This window comes from Lissotriton vulgaris, chromosome 6 (assembly GCF_964263255.1).
Source record: "Lissotriton vulgaris chromosome 6, aLisVul1.2, whole genome shotgun sequence".
NCBI classification, from domain to species: Eukaryota; Metazoa; Chordata; class Amphibia; order Caudata; family Salamandridae; genus Lissotriton; species Lissotriton vulgaris.
Window position 1 is genome coordinate 1,280,300,523 of NC_141694.1, and position 18,382 is coordinate 1,280,318,904.

The following is an 18,382-nucleotide window of genomic DNA, read 5'->3' on the forward strand; positions in this document are numbered from 1 at the left end:
AATACACATTCAAGGCATTCAAAACTCATGATATTAAGTGGTACCAAGGAGAATACAATGTATTACTATACTCTCTGAAACAGTACCCTATGACTTGTTCTAGTTACAGATGCTAGTATTTCATTGTGATTCTTATGGAAACAGGCAAGCTTTCAAAAGTGTAAAGGGGTTGGGGCTCTATTTTTTATTTAATAATTATATAAATAATAATTTAATAAATAATCGCAACTTTTGTGGTAGTTGTCGCTGTATACTTTTGTGTTCTATAATAGTTTACTGGCTTCACTCCTACTGCAATAAAAAATGCTTTTTTTTTTTACTTTTCTAATCCTGTTCTCCAACGGTTTTACATTGTTTTAATATGTTACTTCTATGTCCACCTTTAGCTCGTCGTTTACAGCTTAGTCCGTGGGAGACCAGTGTTGTTAGCAGACTCCTGACACCCACACACTCGTTCTTGGCCAGAAGTAAAAGCACGGCTGCTTTGTCTGGAGATTCAGGTAAACTATAGAGCTGTGAGATTTATTTTATAATAATGTTTTTATTTCAGCCTTGTCTAGTTGTTTATTTTTCTAATATCACTATGTAAGTTCATAGCTTTATTCCACACTGATCTCTCATGTTTGCGTATTTACCATTCTCAGATTTAATACAAGAGGTGAACCTAAAACTCAGCGCCATTATAGCATCACAAGAAATACTTGCATATATTCAACCATTGTTTTGTGCCTTTTGATCGATAGATGAAAGATAACAAGAGCTAGCATGTGGCCTGCTTGTTGTATTGCTTGTCTTATGAACAAAGACAGCAGAGACCGGTACTGTACGTATCTATTCCTTCTTCCTAGTGCCCTCTCTGGTACGTTATTTCTTGACTACTAGTTAGCTCCTCTCCCAGCATGCTGTCCCAATACTGTCCTACCCTAGAGTGCCATCCTTCTCCCTTAAAGTCCTATCCAGCCTTTACAAAGAAAGTATCATCCAGGGTCCCAGTTGTGGATCTAGGGTGATTCTCTGCTGCTGGTTTCTAGGGACCTTACCCTGATACAGGCTCTCCCCTTGCCTCTCACTCAAAGAAAGACAACACCTCTTTTTATCTTTTTTTGTAAACTTATTTAGCAGCTGTAACATTACCAACACAAATGCTGTACAAGAGAGATCACAGTCCATATGGGCAATAATTCATTTTGGCTCTTCACACATGCCAAAAGGTGTGGTGTGATATTGAAGTATGAGCTGTGGGCACGCATAAGGAATTGTGGAATGGTGGAGACATGCATAGTAAAAGGTTATGAATGCCATCAGGAGGACATGTCTTCTAGTATGATAGGTGCTTCTTCGGTAAAAGGTGCTGTTGAGGAAGTCTTGAAGACTTGTAAGGGAAGGAATAGCCGTTTGTTCATAGGAGACAGCACTACAGTGGAGAGCAGGTAGAATGAGCGAAATTGGGGTTTTGCAGAGGGGGTTTGGTTACTGTGAGAAGGTGAAAGTTGGCACGTGGTAGTGATCAAGTGTGTGTGTTAGACTGTTGTAAATGAATCTCGGACCCTAGTATAAATTTCCAGATTCATGCCCTTATATAGGTATACTTTATCATTTCCTTTTTATAGGCATAGAAATCATGACCATATTTGGTCTAAACCATACGGCCCAAATACGGCATGGATGCTTCCACTAAGCTCCAAGAATTAACAACGTTTTCTTGGAAAACCCCGCCTTCAGCAGCCTGGGACTTCCCCCTGCTTGAATATTAAGTTCTCCTAGAACTCCCGACGCTTTCCAAGAAATGAGCCTTTGAGTGGCATTATTAAGTCCAAACATGCGTCAAACTCGGCACCTTCAAAGTATAAATATGCCTTGATTTGCCTAAACAAACACACAGTGGTTTGGAGCAGATAGACTATATACTTGCTCGACGCCCTGCAGCAGCAAGTGCCGAAGGAAGCCGACCCTCCAGCAAACGCACTGCGAGACTCTGTCATTTCTCCTGCCGAGAAATCCAGCTCCAGTGTTTTCAGGCTACCCTTGCGGGTATCTGGGAAATCGAGTCCCGAGAATGAGATACAAGACCTCCTTCATTCTAGAGCCAAAGGTACGGAGCTGATTAGACCTCTTAGAGAATTATTGGAATCAGATTCCTGGCAGAGAACTCCTAAAACTTAAGCTACTCCTCTTATACTTCCTCCCTCGTACTAGACCTAGGTTAGGTACACCGGGGTAGGCATATTTAGAAGCACCAGTTGAGTATTTTAATCAGCCGTTTATCATTGTATGTATTTTATGTATTTTATACATTTTATGCACTTTATGGCTTAGAAACCATATCATGCTTTTACAGTACTACTTTATAATACTGTTCGTATTATATGCATTGTACTTCATAGTAAGCTTTACTATTGTAGCAGTTAATTTTCAATGCTTGAGAAAGAAGACTGTTCAATAAATACCTTTTTATTGAAAACGCCCGTCTCTCTATTCCTCTTGCACCTCTGGTGAAACTAAGCATGCACGATTGACTGAGTGAATTAGTTATCTATTGTTTCCGCGACTCTAGAGATTTGATTTCTTAGTCTTGGGAAACAAAGTTGTCATGTTTTAGGTGGTTGTCAGAAACGAATCCCTTCTTGTTTATTCGAGAAAGTTTCTAGTGATCTCTGAGCTAGCTGGCACTCTCAATTAAGTCTAATATAACCGGTAGAGACCTAGTAGACCTCAGTCCTAGGTCTAAGCTACAGGATATATTATTCCAATGCGCAGAGCCTATTGGGAATATAGGAATTACACTACATGGCGCCCAACGTTTGGTAAGGTGATAATTTAACACTAGATACTAGAGTAACTCAGTCGTGCTTTTCACACAGACCCCTCTTTCCCGTAAAAACTCCAATAGACGTCTGGAGTGGGTGAAAGGGCGTAATATCCGCCAAAACTTAGTAGGACGAGAATCCTATGTATTAGTTTTTGGTTTATTCAACGTTGAAGGATGCAGTGTTCCAAAATATTGTGCACCTAATCTTTGTTTCCTTGAAACTTGTTCTGCAAACTTTAATTAAACAATGTCGGAAAACGGCGACAACAACACAACCGGTGGAGCTGCAGTAAATGCGCACCAACCAGGTATAGACGTTACAGGGTTTAATGAAAATAGCCCGGATGCTATAAACATCCCGGCAAATGTAAGGAAAACCATAACTATAAAACTTATAGAAAATGGAGTATCATCGAGAGGTGGTAAAGTTATATTTGTGATAGAGGCACATGAATATCGGCAGACAGAGGTATTCTATTCATGGATTACTTTTCCACAAGCAAATCCAGTAACATGGGAGTTCCACTACTACAAAGCAGAGGAACCTCCAGCAGAATACGTTCCTTTCGAGGACGTTGAAATTCCACTAAATTAACAGGAGCATCAGCTCTGGTTTAATGGCGCCCTAAAACATCAAAATCACAATACCAGGCTCGGTCCACTAGGTAGACCAGGAGCTACATGGCTGGTTCTAGCCAGGTACACACCACATCCTGACATTGAAGAAATGTCAGATAGAGAACTTTTAGCTCAACTAAAACAATTAATAAAAATACATAGACAATCGGTTCAATATGTCTTGAGGACTTTAACAGTCCAACCAGCAATAAAAATTCCGCAACACACCCCGTACCAGGGGAACACAAACAAAATTACACCACCGACTATACAGTCAGTCATTGGCAAGTTACCCGCCAAAAGGGAACAAATTCCGTTTTGGCTAGCACAAAAAATTACTCAAATAGAGGCAGTATTTCCCGATAGTACACCTCATGAAAAACATGGAATTCTGACAATCTGTTTACCAATGGGGATTGCACCGCATGTGGAGGACTGTGACACTTGGGGGACAGTGTTTGCTTCAATCTACACAAAAACACATGGTGTACCGTCCCTGGCGGTAATACCAGACGTTCTGAGACAAATTCAGAATGAATATGGCCCAGAACCAGCCTTAAATCTAGGTATGAAATTACTGAAAGATTTCAAACAGGTCTCAGCTATATTATTAGATAACATTAGAGGTGAAGCAGAATCCGTGGCAATCCGCCAGTAATTAAAAGAAACAGATATAGCAGACCAACCATATGAACTTGCTAGAATTATTGAAAAATCATATGAAGAATTAGGTAGAGATAGTTTGGGTGGGAAACCATTGAATCCCCAACTAACTGAAAATCCTGAAAAAACATTTATTAAGAATATTCTCACTACTCCAAAGAAGAAGTGGGAGAGTAATAAACAAACTCTTCCTAGAGAAAAATATTCTCAACCCAGAGGAAGGTCTTCCCAACAGAGAGACAAGTCTCCCCAAAGGGAGCCCTCTGAAAAGAGATATAATCTTAGGAATAGGGATAATTTGAAAAAACCTGATAAATATCCAGATAATGATACACGTCCCTCTCGATCTTTACAGACTTCCTCGTAGAAATCGGAAAGAAGAGGACGGTCAGAACACAAGGAAGAACGCGTCAAGTCCAAAGACAAGGAACCAGTTCACCGAAGTAAAAAAGCTCAGTTTTCCAAAAAGAAGGTAGCGAGCATAAAAGTCAGACATGCCGAGGATCTTGAGGACACAACTCAAGAGCAGGGAGTGGGCTCAGACAATGCTAGACAGCGCAGCAGAAGTAACAATAGTTAGCAAGATCATGAAGGATCATCTGGAGACAGTGGACTTGAATGAATGCATTCAGGTTGCAACTGCAGACACCAGGGTTAGTGTACCCCATAAGTTATATGAAGTAACACTCCGGATGGAGGGGGACAGAACTAGAAAAATAAGAGCACTCTTTTGGGAGAAGCTCTCTAAGGGCTATGACATTCTTCTAGCTGAACAAGACTGGCCACCTGAATTTGTCAGGGAGTGCCCACATGGCGAGGAGATAATTATGCCAGCCTTCTCTAATCACATTCCAATTCATAAAAAATATACATATGCCAGAAAATGGGCAATAGCCCAAGCTCCAGCATTATATAAAAATCACGCAGGATGGGATGAGGATTCTCCTCACCTTAAAATCCAGTTAAAAAACCATCCCACTGCACAAAGGCAGTACCCAGTTAAGCAAGAAGCTAAAAAACAGGTCAGGGAGATTTTAAATCAACTTGAATACCAAGGGGTGATTGAAACATGCACCTCGTCTATGAACAATCCTTTGTTTCCTTTATCCAAACCAGACAATTCATATCGTCTAGTATTGGATTACAGACACTTAAACTCTTGTTGCAAAACATTTGCAGTACAAAACTCACACAGTGCAGCACTGATGAATAACATTGTGCGCAAAAAATATAAAACGACATTAGATATTTAAAATGGATTTTTCTGTCAAAATATTGCACCAGAAAGCAGGCATTTGACCGCTTTCTCAATTTTTGGGACACAGCGACAATTTTGTCGTCTCCCCCAAGGATTCAAGAATAGCCCAGGGTTATTTTCAGCAAGACAAACGTACGATGATGAGACATTATCTTATGTCAATGACATCTATCTTACAGATGACGACTTGGACAAGCACTTGAAAAGAGCGAACACCATAATACTTGGGTTTGCCTCTGAGGGGTAAAAAACACATTTTAAAAAATAAAGAATTGCCCACCTCAATGTCATATTCTTGGGATATGAGTTGTCAAGTGAAGGCAAAAGCCTAGCAGCAAACTTTCTAGAGAAATTTGCGCTGCTCCAACCTCCAAAGACGCTGAAAAACTTAGTCAATTCTAGGTTTCCTGAATTTTGGAAGAACTTACATTCTGAATTACGCAGAGAGAGTTAAACCTCTATACGGATTAATCAAACTTGATTTCTTTAAAAAAATATTTTTATTTGCATTTTATTATAACAAAACATCCCAATCATGTAAATAACTGCGCACACACCCAGATCTTCCACCCCCCCTCCCATAGCCGCACATATCTGATAAAATTCGTTACAAGCCGACTCGATATCAATAACATCACTGTACAAGTATCCCGCAGCCTCCTATATAAAGTCATCCCGGGTGTGCTCATAAGATTGTGTGTTCTGATACTGAAACCATTTCTCTCACAACCTCCCATCCAATCCATGGTAGTGTCTCCACCTATTCCAGACCCTACGGAACTTCTTTGGGCACCCCTGGCCTTGTAAGTCACTCTCTTGGCGGCCATGTACAGGTCCAGCCCTCTCCTCCATTCCTCTATGTCCGGTGCGCCCCAGTGTTTCGCGATGTCGCGTTTCGCCACTACAAGAGCCAATACCAGGAAGGTCAGCAGGGGACTCGCCAGGTCCACGTCATTAGTCATACCCAGTAGTGCCAGTCTGGGTTCCGGCTGGAGAGGGATCCCCACGACCTCACTCAGTTCCATAAAGATGTGGGTCCAGTAACGTTGAATCGAAACGCACATCCACATAAGGTGGTAAAAGTCTCTGTCTTCTAATTTACACCTAAGGCATCTCTTATCATCCGTTTTCCCCATCCTACAGAGGCGCACCCTGTCATAGTAAGTTCTATGGAGCACATTAAATTGGATAAGGTGGAGCCTGGACTTAATCGCCACGTCTCTGGGATGCATTAATACTATGTCCCAGTCCAAATGGTCCATGTCTCCCACCTCTGCCTCCCAGGTCCGTCTCAGTTTAGCCAGATCGCCCAGCATGTTATTTGTCAGGGTTTTATATTTGAGGGAGACTGCTTTCCCCAGGATCTGTTCCTACAGCAGTCGTCCCTCTAATGGTGCATATTCCGGGACCCCGGTTTATTGGATGTTTTGGGCCCACCAGGCATGCCGCAGCTGCGCGTATTTGAAGAACTGTGAGTGATGCAATCCGAATTCCGATTTCAATGTTACAAAGGATTTCAGTGCCCCCTTGGCGCTGACGTCCCCTATGGTGGGGATGCCTATGTCAACCTATCTTTGAAAGCCTTTCAGTTTGTTTAGTTCAGTCAACCACTTGCAGTGCCAGATTGGCGTCTGCCACGTGGGCGTCTTCTCCCATCCCGTACGTTTAGTAGCTTTTTTCCACGAGAGTAGGGTAACGACCGTAGCCGGGAGAAGTGGTTCCCGTCTAATGCCCCCATAAAGATAGTATAGTAAGTTTCGTGATGACATTTTATGTCTTTCAAGGGCATAAGTGGGGTGCTCTGCCGGAGCGTGCAACCATTCATTAATCGGGGCGATATGTTCAGCCCAATAGTAGGCTTCTAGATTCGGAAGCGAGATCCCCCCACTGTATTGGTGTCTCTGGAGAGTAATGAGCGCCACCCTAGGTTGTTTACCGAGCCATAGGAAAGCCCTCAGATCTGCGTGTATTCTGGAGAGCACCTTCACTGGGAGTGGGTAGTACTCATTCTTTAGAGCATAGAGGTACTTGGGTAGGATAATTATCTTATACATGGCCGCTCGACCTAGAAGTGTGAGTGTGAGCTGCCTCCATCGGTCCATATCCGCGATGGAGTTCAAGATAATGCGTTCCAAATTGCGCTGGAACGACAGAGTTCTGTCAAGAGTTATATAAACTGCAAGGTATTGGAATCCTTCTACCGTTGCCTGCAATTGCCCAGGAAGTGTCGCCCACTCCCCCAGTCCCCTGGGGACATATAGGATCGATTTGTGCCAATTGATTCTGTAGCCCGCGTGCCTACCGTATCTCTCTAGTTCTTGGAATAGTGCAGGCATAGTGGTCTCCGGGTTCGTGATATACAGAAAGATATCATCCGCGTATAGTGATATTTTCTCTTGTGCAGAGTCCATCTCAGCCCTCCTAAAACCTCTGATGTCTACATTTTGGCGGATCCTAGCGGCCAGTGCCTCGATGGTGAGTGCAAAGAGGAGGGGGGACAGTGGGCATCCCTGTCGGGTACCCCTCTGGATCTGGAATTCCTGTGACATCCTCCCATTCACTCTTACTCTGGCCCTGGGTTCAGTGTACAGGAGCTTCACCCATTTCTGGTACTTGGGGCCAAAGCCGAACTTCTGTAAGATTCCCTCGAGAAACGGCCAATGAACGGCATCAAAGGCCTTCCCGGCGTCGAGGGAAAGAAACCAGTGTGGTTCCTCCCTATCCTGCACCTCCTGAAGCCAGTTGTGAGAGCGTCGGAGATTCAATCTGGTGGCCCTGTCCGTCAAAAAGCCCGTCTGGTCCAAGTGTATAAGATCCGGTATCGCTAGCCGGAGTCGTTGCGCCAGGATGGTCGCCAGGAGTTTCACCTCCGTGTTGAGGAGGGAAATGGGGCGATGGGACTCGCAGTCCTCCCGCAGTTTGCCCTCTTTATATATAGGGACGATCGTCGCCGCGGCAAGGTCGGGGGGAAGTCTCCCTTCCTGTAGAGCCCCTTCAAAAAGACCGTTCAAGTGGCGAACCAGGAGATCCGCCGTGCGTTTGTAAAACTCAGCCGGAAAACCATTGGGCCCCGGCGTTTTTCCCGGCCGCAGTCTGGCAATAGCGTCAGAAATGTCGTCTAAGGTAATGTCAGCCTCCAGTGCCTTAAGGGCCTCCGGAGACAGGGTTGGCCGGTCCACCAACTCCAAATATTGTAGAGCGACCTCGTGTGTCCCTAGATCCCTCGCTGTGTAGAAGAGTTCATAGTGTGTGCTTCAGCAATTCGATCGTCAGACCTGACCATTGTCCCACCTGGGTCTCGAATTTGGTCCACCCACCTGGCTGCACGCTCCTTCTTACTTAGCCACGCCAGTAGTTTGCCCGACTTATCCCCCACGTCATACAGGCGATGGAGGGTGGCCAAGGCCTGAGTTTTAGCCTCTCCGGTCACTAGTTCTCTATAGTGTTTATGACAGTCAAGAAGTCTCCTGAGAGTCTCAGGATTCCTTGAGGACTGGTAGCCCCTCTCCAGCTCTAAGATATTCGCCTCTACAGCAGTTCCCCCCGACTGAAGTTTTCTCCGTTCCTCCGCCAGCCTGTTCTGTATTATGTCTCGCAGGGCTGGCTTGAGTGCCTCCCAAAGGGTCACACTAGAGTTGATCGTTCCCTCATTTTCTGCAATATAAACTGTTACATACGCCCTTAAGCCTCTCAGAACAGTTGCATTTTGTAGGTCCCAAGCTGCCAAGCGCCAGGAGGCCCTATCCGAACCCCTTTCCAGTCCCGGTCTCGCCATTAACGGGGAGTGGTCGGAGATCCCCCTCACGTTATACTCTGCAGTGTCATCTGCTGTCAAGTATTGTCTAGAAATAAATAAATAGTCCAATCTCGAGAATACCCTATGCGTTCCCGAGTAATAGGAATAGGCCTGCTGAGTGGGGTGCAACCATTTCCAAACATCTGTAAGTCCTATATTGGCGATCAGTTGGGACAAGGGGGTCTGGGCCCCCACCCTGGACGTGGTTCCCGACCGGTCCTGCCCCAAATCCATGACGTCATTGAAGTCTCCTCCTAATATTTGAATAGTGTCTGCAGTGTCTAGAAGTATGTCAGCTACTCTCCTGAGGGTGTTCGCCTGTAGCATTGGCGGAGCATATACCGATATAATCGTGTATGTACGCCTATTCCACATCCCCTTGACCCCCACGTAAGTCCCCAGTGGGTCTGTCCATGAGCGGGTGATACAGAACGGGGTGGTCTTCTTTATTATGATAGCTACCCCTCTTGAGACAGTAGTATACCCCACATGTGTCAGCACTTTGTGGCGGCCCCTGGCTAAATAGGCACAGTTAGTTCCTTTGAGATTGGGTTCCTGGAGCAGGATTATGTCTGGGTTCTGCCGTTTAATGTACGAGTTCACCAGCCCCCTCTTGATCTTATTACCAAGCCCATTGACATTCAAAGACAGGACACTGAATCCCCTGTGGTCTCTACTTCTGAGTCGTTATCAACCCCCATTCATAGGCACCAATCGATTGTCGTGTACGATCTCTGGTGTATAAGTGTATCGTGGAGTACTGAAGTGTGCGTCTGCGTGTACATGCTTGCCCCCCCTCCCCCCACACAGCTCCTCCCTAACTGAACTGCCCGAAAACTCCCCATCCCAACCCTCCCCCTCCCCACCCTTTCCCCCCTTCCATCCCATCTGCACAACCAGGTACCTACAGGACTTTCAGGGCAGTAAAGGTCTGTCGCCCCCCCTTGAAGAAAATCCCCCCCAACTAGCCTATCGTTAAATCCTTAGTTGTACTGCCCACAATGTTCTCCGTGTCCAGAGTAGCAGACTAATGATGGAATAAAGCTCTTTACACAGTACAATCAGATAGGATAGACAAAAACAAAAGAAGCTGGGGTGTGTCAACTTGCGTGTCTCTCCACTCTAAGCCGCCTCTCCAATTTCCAAGAAATGTAGGCTCAGGAGTTCGAGTCCTGTACGTCGTCGGGCAAGGCCCCCATCTCCGGGGACTTCTCTTGTTCCATCTCATTGATGGTCAGCACTAGGGGGTGCATAGACTGTTCCTCGTTGTCCTCACCAGCCGAGAACCCTCCTTCGGGTTCTTCCTCCCCCTCGGATCTGTCTTTCCCAGCCAGGCAGTGGAAGCGGGATCCCGAGAGCTGTCCAGTGTCAGTAGAAGTAGAGTTGTTTTTCCGTCTCGTTGTTGCGGGTTTTGCTGGATGCGGTGTGGTGTTCACTCTCTAAACGCTTCTCGCATTCCTAATTCGCTGTGATTTCGGTTGTTCCCATTCCGCGGCCGAGGCGGAGGGTTGCATGTCAGTCCCACGTCCTTGCGTGCCAGGTTTCCGTAACGGGGGACGCTCCTCCAGCCACTGCCATGCCTCCTCCGGGTACATGAAGAAATTGGTTCTCCCGTTAAATATGACTTTCAACTTTGCTGGGAACAGCAGCATGTATTGGTTTCGGAGGTCCCTTAACTTCGCCTTCACAGAGTCGAAGGAGCATCTCAGTTTCTGAACCTCCTGGCTGTAATCCGGGAAGATCATTATTGGGGCGTTGTCCAGCCTTATCTCCCCTAGTTTTCTGGCTTGTCTGAGGATCAGGTCTCGGTCAGCAAAGTTCAAGAAGCGGGCGATGACAGGCCTCGGCCTCGCGCCCACCGGGGGCTTCACCAAGAGCGCCCTATGATCCCTCTCTAATATGAAGCACAGTGAGAATGGTGCCGTGGGAAAGGTCTCCTGCAGCCAAGTCTGTAGGAAGCCCTCCATGCTGGCCCCTTCGATGCCCTCTCCAAAGCCTACAAAACGGAGGTTGTTGCGGCGGGCCCTGTTTTCGGCATCGTCCACCTTCCATTGTAGCTGCATGTGAGATTATCGGAGTTCCGTGACGTCGGACCTCAGTGACCGAATGGTGTCCTCGGCTTCCCCCAGTCTGTTCTCCGCCGTGATGACTCTCTTAGTCAGATTGTGGAAATCCTGTCCCAGTAGGGTGACCTCTGAGCCCACTTCTCCTATTTTGATTTCCAGGGCACTCCGGGAAGCTTGTATATCCTCTCTGGATGCCTGTATAGCCCCCATCAGCAGTTTCGTGTCCGAGCGGGCCCCCATCGCCTCCGCCGCAGTGGGTTGGGTCGTCAATGTGTACCTCTCCATGGTGCCCTGTTTCGGTGGTTTGAGGATCGGGTCTTTCTTCCCCATCTTGTCTGGTAACGTCAATCGGGTGCCCCCCTCGGGTTGCAGGCACAGCTCCCTTGGTATGGCAGGTGGCTAGATATATCGCCCCCCCCTGCACTCGGAATTGACAGGGACCGTCCACCTGATGGCCGCTGGTTATGTCCCCACGGCTGGGAGTCCCAAGTGCCACCGCCGCCCACCCGGTACTCCAGATGCTCACCTCGATTAGTGTTTACTTGCGTTCTGCTGTCCCTCGCCACTTCGTGGAAATTAGCCGTCTGCCGTGGCTTCAATTGCACGTCACAGGTGCGCCATCACGGTATTGCCAGCTGGTCCAGGGACACCCCGTGTGGATAAGGTGGTAGCGCTGTCGTTTTATCGTCTCCAAGTCCGTCTCACAGCGCGTCTCCGATGACCGCCAGAGGGCATGTGGACCCGCGCGTAATTGGGTGAGTCTAGTCCATGTAGGTGGTGCCATCCGGCCCCTATCCCCCAGCCACGGGATGGGGCGTGCGTCCTCCACATCGACCAGTTGACAGCGTCAGAAATGAGCGCCCAGCGCCCTTCAGAATCCAGCGGCCGTGTATGACCCCTACTCCCTGGGGGGCAGTTGAACCTACCGACGCGCCCAGCAGCGTAGTCAGGGGACCCTGGAGATTCCGGTGTATGTCGTCTCTACGACTCTCACCTTCGCACCTTCCTCTGCCTTCAGTCCTCGCAGGGTAGTATCTGGCTGGGCACTCGGCCTCGCTCCGGAGACTGCAGTCTCGGGGGATTTAAGTCGGTGTTATCAGCTTTCCAGAGCTCCCGGAGAGGGAAAGTCTACCTCCGCAGCTGGACGGGACCTTTATATATCTGTGGAAATCAAATGTCGGGCCAACGGACGACCCATGGATGGCGGATTTCGATCGGCTTGCAGAGCTGGTGAGGTTCACGTCTTACCCGGCCATGGTGCTGGCCACGCCCCCAATCAAACCTGATTTTAAACCAACACATTGGACTCAAACACACACAGAAATTTTGCGTTCAGTCCAAACAGACATGTTAGCAAAAACTAAACTAGACACACGCGAAAACGTGCGCAACCTTGTAATCCGAATCATCCCAGGAGGATGCGGATTCACGTACCAACAGTACCAATAGCTTACAAATCGCACTTGTACACACAAGCAGAAATGAAGTTCACTTCTACAGAGAAAATTCTGACAGCGGTTCAAACTGCTGTAGCAAAAGAGAGAGCTCTGGCGCAGGGTAAACGCATAATGATTGTTGCACCTGTACCTGTTTTAGAGGAAGTGACCAGACCAAGCATTCCTAATTCGAAAGCTCTACATCCGAGATGGATACAATGTGTTAACTCTCTTGCTGCAACAGACGTTCAATACTTTTTGACCCTAGTCTAAAGACACAAGAATTTCTCCAATATGAACACAAATGTCCTCTGCCAATCGAAATTCTTCCTCTTGAACATTATGGCTGTATAATATATACAGCTGGATCAGCACAGCCCGCAATTGGGGGTAAACAAGCCTATAGTGCTGCGTGCACGATTGTTAAAGGTCGCTGGCGCGAAGGCAAATTTAGACCTATGGTCACAAAAACTCAATCACTCGGAGACTGTACAGCTCAGCGAGCTGAACTACAGGCTTTCAAGATGGCGCTTGAAAATACTGATCAAGAATTCCCCACACTTATAGTGTGCGATTCGTATTACTGCATCCAATCTTACAATGAGTATCTGCAGAACTGGGTTCAAAACTGATTCAAAGACGTCAAAGGTGGCACAATCAAGCATAAGTTGCTTTGGGAACAAGTAGTTCTTTTACAGAAAGAACTACAAAAGACTCACGTGATACATACACTGAGTCATCAGCGTGATGGCGTTCACGTTGCAGGAAATTCATTGGCTGATAAAGCTGCGAAGTCAGCTGTGCAAGAGGCTTCCGTAGCTGCAATTAAACGCTCAAAAAGATCGATAGATGGTGAAACGCTATTAGCAGTAAAAGCCTCAATGGATGGCAATCATGCAGCGTTACCTCTAAACAATCCACTCGGAAATACATACATATTTGATGCAAACTCCGTTCCTTTTGCTCAAATCCCTGGAGTGGGGGACAGAGTAATTCCAAACAGGAAGCGAATAGCTTACTTGATTCAAGATGCACATATGGGAGAAGGTCTGAGACATCAAGGGATCTTGAAATCTTTAATAGAGTTAAAAAAGATGTCCTGGTGGCCAAGACTGGGAGTTGTTTGTATACAATTTCGCAATTAATTGCCCAGACTGCAACAGAGATCACAGTAATGAACCACCCCAGACACCTGACTACAGAGTAGCCAGTCAGATACAGACACTTCTGTTAGACAGCATTAGGCTATCTACCCACAGGCGTCCCTACAGACAAATGCGATCCCACAACTACTAGGACGAGATTTATTTGGTTATGGCCCAAGCGCTCGGCTGACGCCAGAACTGTTATAACGGATTTGCGAGTCTTTATCGGCACATACGCAATAGGCATGCTACATTCTGATCAGAGTCCTGCGTTTAGCTCTCAAGCTTACAAAGAGGCCATGGTTAGTTTGGGCGTTGCATTGCAGTATTCTAGTCCCTTCCATCCTGAGGGTAATGCGGTAGTGGAAAGAAAAAAAGTGACATAAAGCAATCCATAACAGCAAAGGTATTAGGTTCGAGTGATGGGTGGGTCAAACATCTAATAAGTGTCCAATGTAGCCTTAACAATCTGCCAAGAAATTCTCTGGGGGGAATCACTCCTTATGAGCTACTATTTGGTACTAGAATGATGATCGAGGATCTCGATTGTCAGACTTCAGTGGTAAAACAGAAACCCTTTGATATCAAAGAATGTTTGGCTGTCTTACAGGACTTAAATGAAACAAGAAGAAGTCTGAGTAACACAACACAAAAGCCAACAGCCACTGAAGATAAACCACCTGTCCCAGCAAGACCTGTCTGGATTCCAAAAATTGGGGATCTAGTCAGGGAAAAGATAGCGGTGAAGAAGGAATTTGGGCCTTCTTACAGAAAAGAAGTACCTGTTTTAGCAATCCAAGGAACGAGATCAGTAGTACTACCGCCCCTTGCTGGTAAAAAGGAGAACAGAGTCGTGTCCATCGACCTGGTAAAACCACAACATGTGGCCAATAATAAGTAGGAGGCCAATTGGACTCCCAAAATGTAGCAGACAGCCAAATCTTGCTACAATCCAAGAGGCTCAAACTGAAAGACTTATCACTTTTGATAAACCTACAGTAAGAAAAGGACTATGCAATAAAGCAATGGAACTCGTGCCTCTTGAGACCCAAATATCTGTTCGACCAGAAACACCAGTCTACAATGATGTAGCACCTGAATACACTAACATGACAAAGGAGAAATCAGTTCCAGCGATTTCAACAAACCCCAATGCCATTCAAACAATTGACAGAACTGCATCTGGATATTTCATCAACTTTGATAACTTTTCTGAGGATCCAAGTGAACCTGACGTTACAACAACAAAGAAAACTCTCAAAAAAAAACTACAGAACATTTTCATGAACTCCAAAACATATATATCTGGTTTCACCATGGACTGAATTTTGGATTGGTTTAGGTGCATTTTTCCTCCTGCTCTGGCTAATATTGGTTTTAAGCCTGGGACAAATAATAGATGGAAAATACAGTACAATGGAGACAGCAAGTCAGAAAATCAACTTGGTCCTAAGACCGCACAAATCATCACATGTTGAAAAAAGAGAACTGTCATCAGTAAACATCACAGCCATGCTGAAGATTCCACATCAGTTCAATGTTTCTTTGAATGACTTTGTAACACCCAGCACATTCTCTGATGATTGGGACTTTGAGACAATTAATAATATGATGTCAGATTTAGAAATGTCTGCGAAATATACTGAACATGACTATTTAGAAGGGTCTTCAGACTATGAACATATGTATTATTTTAACCATTTTGGTCATCACTATTTGCACAAATCTGCAAGCCCTAGAAATGTTTTTATGTATAATCAATAGGAACATTCTCCATCACCACAAAAAGGCAGCTCGAAAACATTTTATGAAAAGTTTCCTTACTTTTCAGGGTTTAATGTTACAGATCCAGAAATTTTTTATTTCACAAATGTAAATAAGACAGGATTGAAAACAATGTTGACCAATACCAAACAAATTTATTCTGCAAACTTTTATGCTAATTTGTCCACATTGGGTTACGACTTCTGGAAAGACAACATCAAGACAAAAACTGTCTGGGGCACAAAAGAACGGCAGGTGCAAGGTTTGGAAGCTTTATTCAGAGCCTGCATTATACCTGAACAAATAATGTTTTTAAATGACACTGTGCAACAAACCTCTTGTCTTGGCATAGCAAAAATATAAGATTTAAATAAACCGTCTATACCAAATCCCATACCTGAAAATAACAAAACGACAGAAGGGGAGATAGACGTACAATATGTTTTCAAATTGAACAGAATTAGTCCTGATTGGAAAAAATGGTTAATCTGGCCCACAGATACCAATAACTGTCAAGATAGATTCCTGAACAAAACACAGGGTTTAATTCTTAACAGGCCAGATCCAAGATACTCCCAGAGACAGAATCCAGGGATAGTAACAACATATAGTGTAGGGAAACTATGCCTTGAATGGCTGAAAACTTCTACACTTCCAGAAATTAAACAACACTTGACTTTACTTAAAGAAAGCAAGGATTTGCGAGATTTCTTATTGGGACCTCGCAAACCACGGCAAAGACGTTTCATATACAACGGTATATATGTTGCGTACAACAAGGCTTGGAAAATAACACAATTCGAAACTGCAGAAAGAATACAAGAAATTGATTGTATTAACTTGGAGAAAGCTCTCTCTGTAGTGGACAATGGGTGAACTACTCTGTCCTCCAGAATATATTAATTGGACAGCATTGTATCCTCTGCAATTGACATAATGGAACAAGACTTGCTAATGTTACAACATGGCCAGTCTCAATTAAGTTCCATAATGCAGCTAGGCTGGACATTACAAAATCTGCGTTCAGGCTACGTGCCATGGAGGCTTATCAACGCAACGTCATTGTTTACTGGGTTTAACCTTACAGATAAATTAATCTCTTTGGCACAAAGAGCAGCAGACTATACGTTGCTGAGCATTGAAAAACTGGAAAGATTACCGTTGACAGTTTCTGAGAAACCTGTAATAGAATGGATAATTCATGGCACTATCGTGAATCCAGTGACGATTTTCCAATTTTATTATTGTCTACAGCATATACCAGAAAGCCTATATGAAAGGTTGGGTTAAGAATACATTAAGTCAACATGGACTTTACCATATACACACAAATGTTGGAATAAGGGGAAAGAAGTATTCCTTAGTGGGAAAAATTGTAAAAATTCACTAAGTGGTACACTTCTGTGCCAGGGTTTTAATTTACACGGAGCCTGCGATCGTTCTGCAAATAACCTTTCATGCCACCTGCACGGTACTCCCTCCACACTGATAGAACCCGTTTTCAGGCAGCTATCCAATGGCAGTTACGTTATGTTGAATGATCACAGCTGCTGTGGAATGGTGCCAGGAAAAGTTTATCTGGTTAGCGTGTCGTCCATGGTCACTTGTTGTATGCAAGTATTGTATCCAACTCGCAAGTCAGACAGTAAGACGGCAATATGGCCTTCACTGAATATCTCTTCTATACGAATTGATACTTTAAGCAAACTAAAGTCTATTCTTTTGCTAAAATCTGTGCCACTGACATCATCAAAAGAAACGTATGATCTGCAAGTTGCAAGGACATCTACAGAGATACATGCATTATTATCAACAAACTGCCCTGTTCATTTCGCAGAAATGTTAAATCAAATCTTAAACATGTCTGATACCAGTGGCGTCGCACATGTATTTAAGACAATTTTTTCGGGACTGTTAGCACCATTTGAAGCAGTCCTCGGCATTTTCCCAAATTTCGTGCACTCTGTGGTCGGCGGCCTGCCTCTCATCTTGGGACTCGTAGCAGGAATACTATTTTTATTTCTTCTGCTCCGATATGGCAAGTCCAGTAACAGGCGATACCCAGAACCTCATGGAACAAACGGTCCGTGCCCAGAGGTATCGTGAGAGAATAACACAGATTCTCGGCTTGGCTCGTTTAAGAGATCTGAATAATACATGGCTTCTCACGTTCAGACCAATCTGGCAAGATTGCATCTTACCTATTCTACGATGCCTGCTTTGCGGAGAGAAGTGCGTGTTAGACATTTGTCTTACACTTCCATCAGTCCTGCCATCGGATGTCGACGCCTTGCTAGGTCCTGTAACGGCTTGTGCATTGTGTTGCCCCCAACGGCTACAGATCCTGATGACGGCATTCATTGCGATCTCACCTGTAAGTCAACTGAGGGTGAGGTACGAGAAACACCAGGCACACAGGTACCATCTGATATGACCATTGCTAACGCGGCAACAATCGCTGATGGCAAAGCTTCTCATCTATGCACATTTAATCTGCTAGATCAAGTGGTTCCACTTTCACCTGCTGTGGTAGACTATTTCTTTGCCAGCCTAGACGACTTGATGTTTTCTCCTGACACCGAGAATAACTTTTGAGTCATGCACACAGTGTTCTCTAAACTCTGAAATTCTGCCTCAAAACAATGACTTCTAATATTTGGAACTCTATTTTCACAACAAATTTAATTTTTTCTCTCTTTCCAAAACATTGAACTTTTGGCACAGACTAATCTGCTTAAAGTAGAACTATTCCTAGAGAACAAGTCATTTTTTGAAGACTGACTAAAAGAACTATTTGACCTCATCCTTATTATTAGTTAAATTGCTA

At 45.0% G+C, this 18,382-nt stretch overlaps 1 protein-coding gene across 2 annotated transcripts in view; it reads left to right on the forward strand.

Annotated features, from left to right (window-relative positions):
• The window catches only part of MAP7 (microtubule associated protein 7), an 810,320-nt gene that overhangs the window by 574,101 nt on the left and 217,837 nt on the right, over positions 1–18,382 (forward strand). For both annotated transcript variants that reach the window (XM_086927406.1, XM_086927405.1), the window contains one exon: positions 387–500. In XM_086927406.1, the coding sequence (XP_086783532.1) occupies positions 387–500 (114 nt within the window). The remainder of the gene's footprint in view (positions 1–386; positions 501–18,382) is intronic.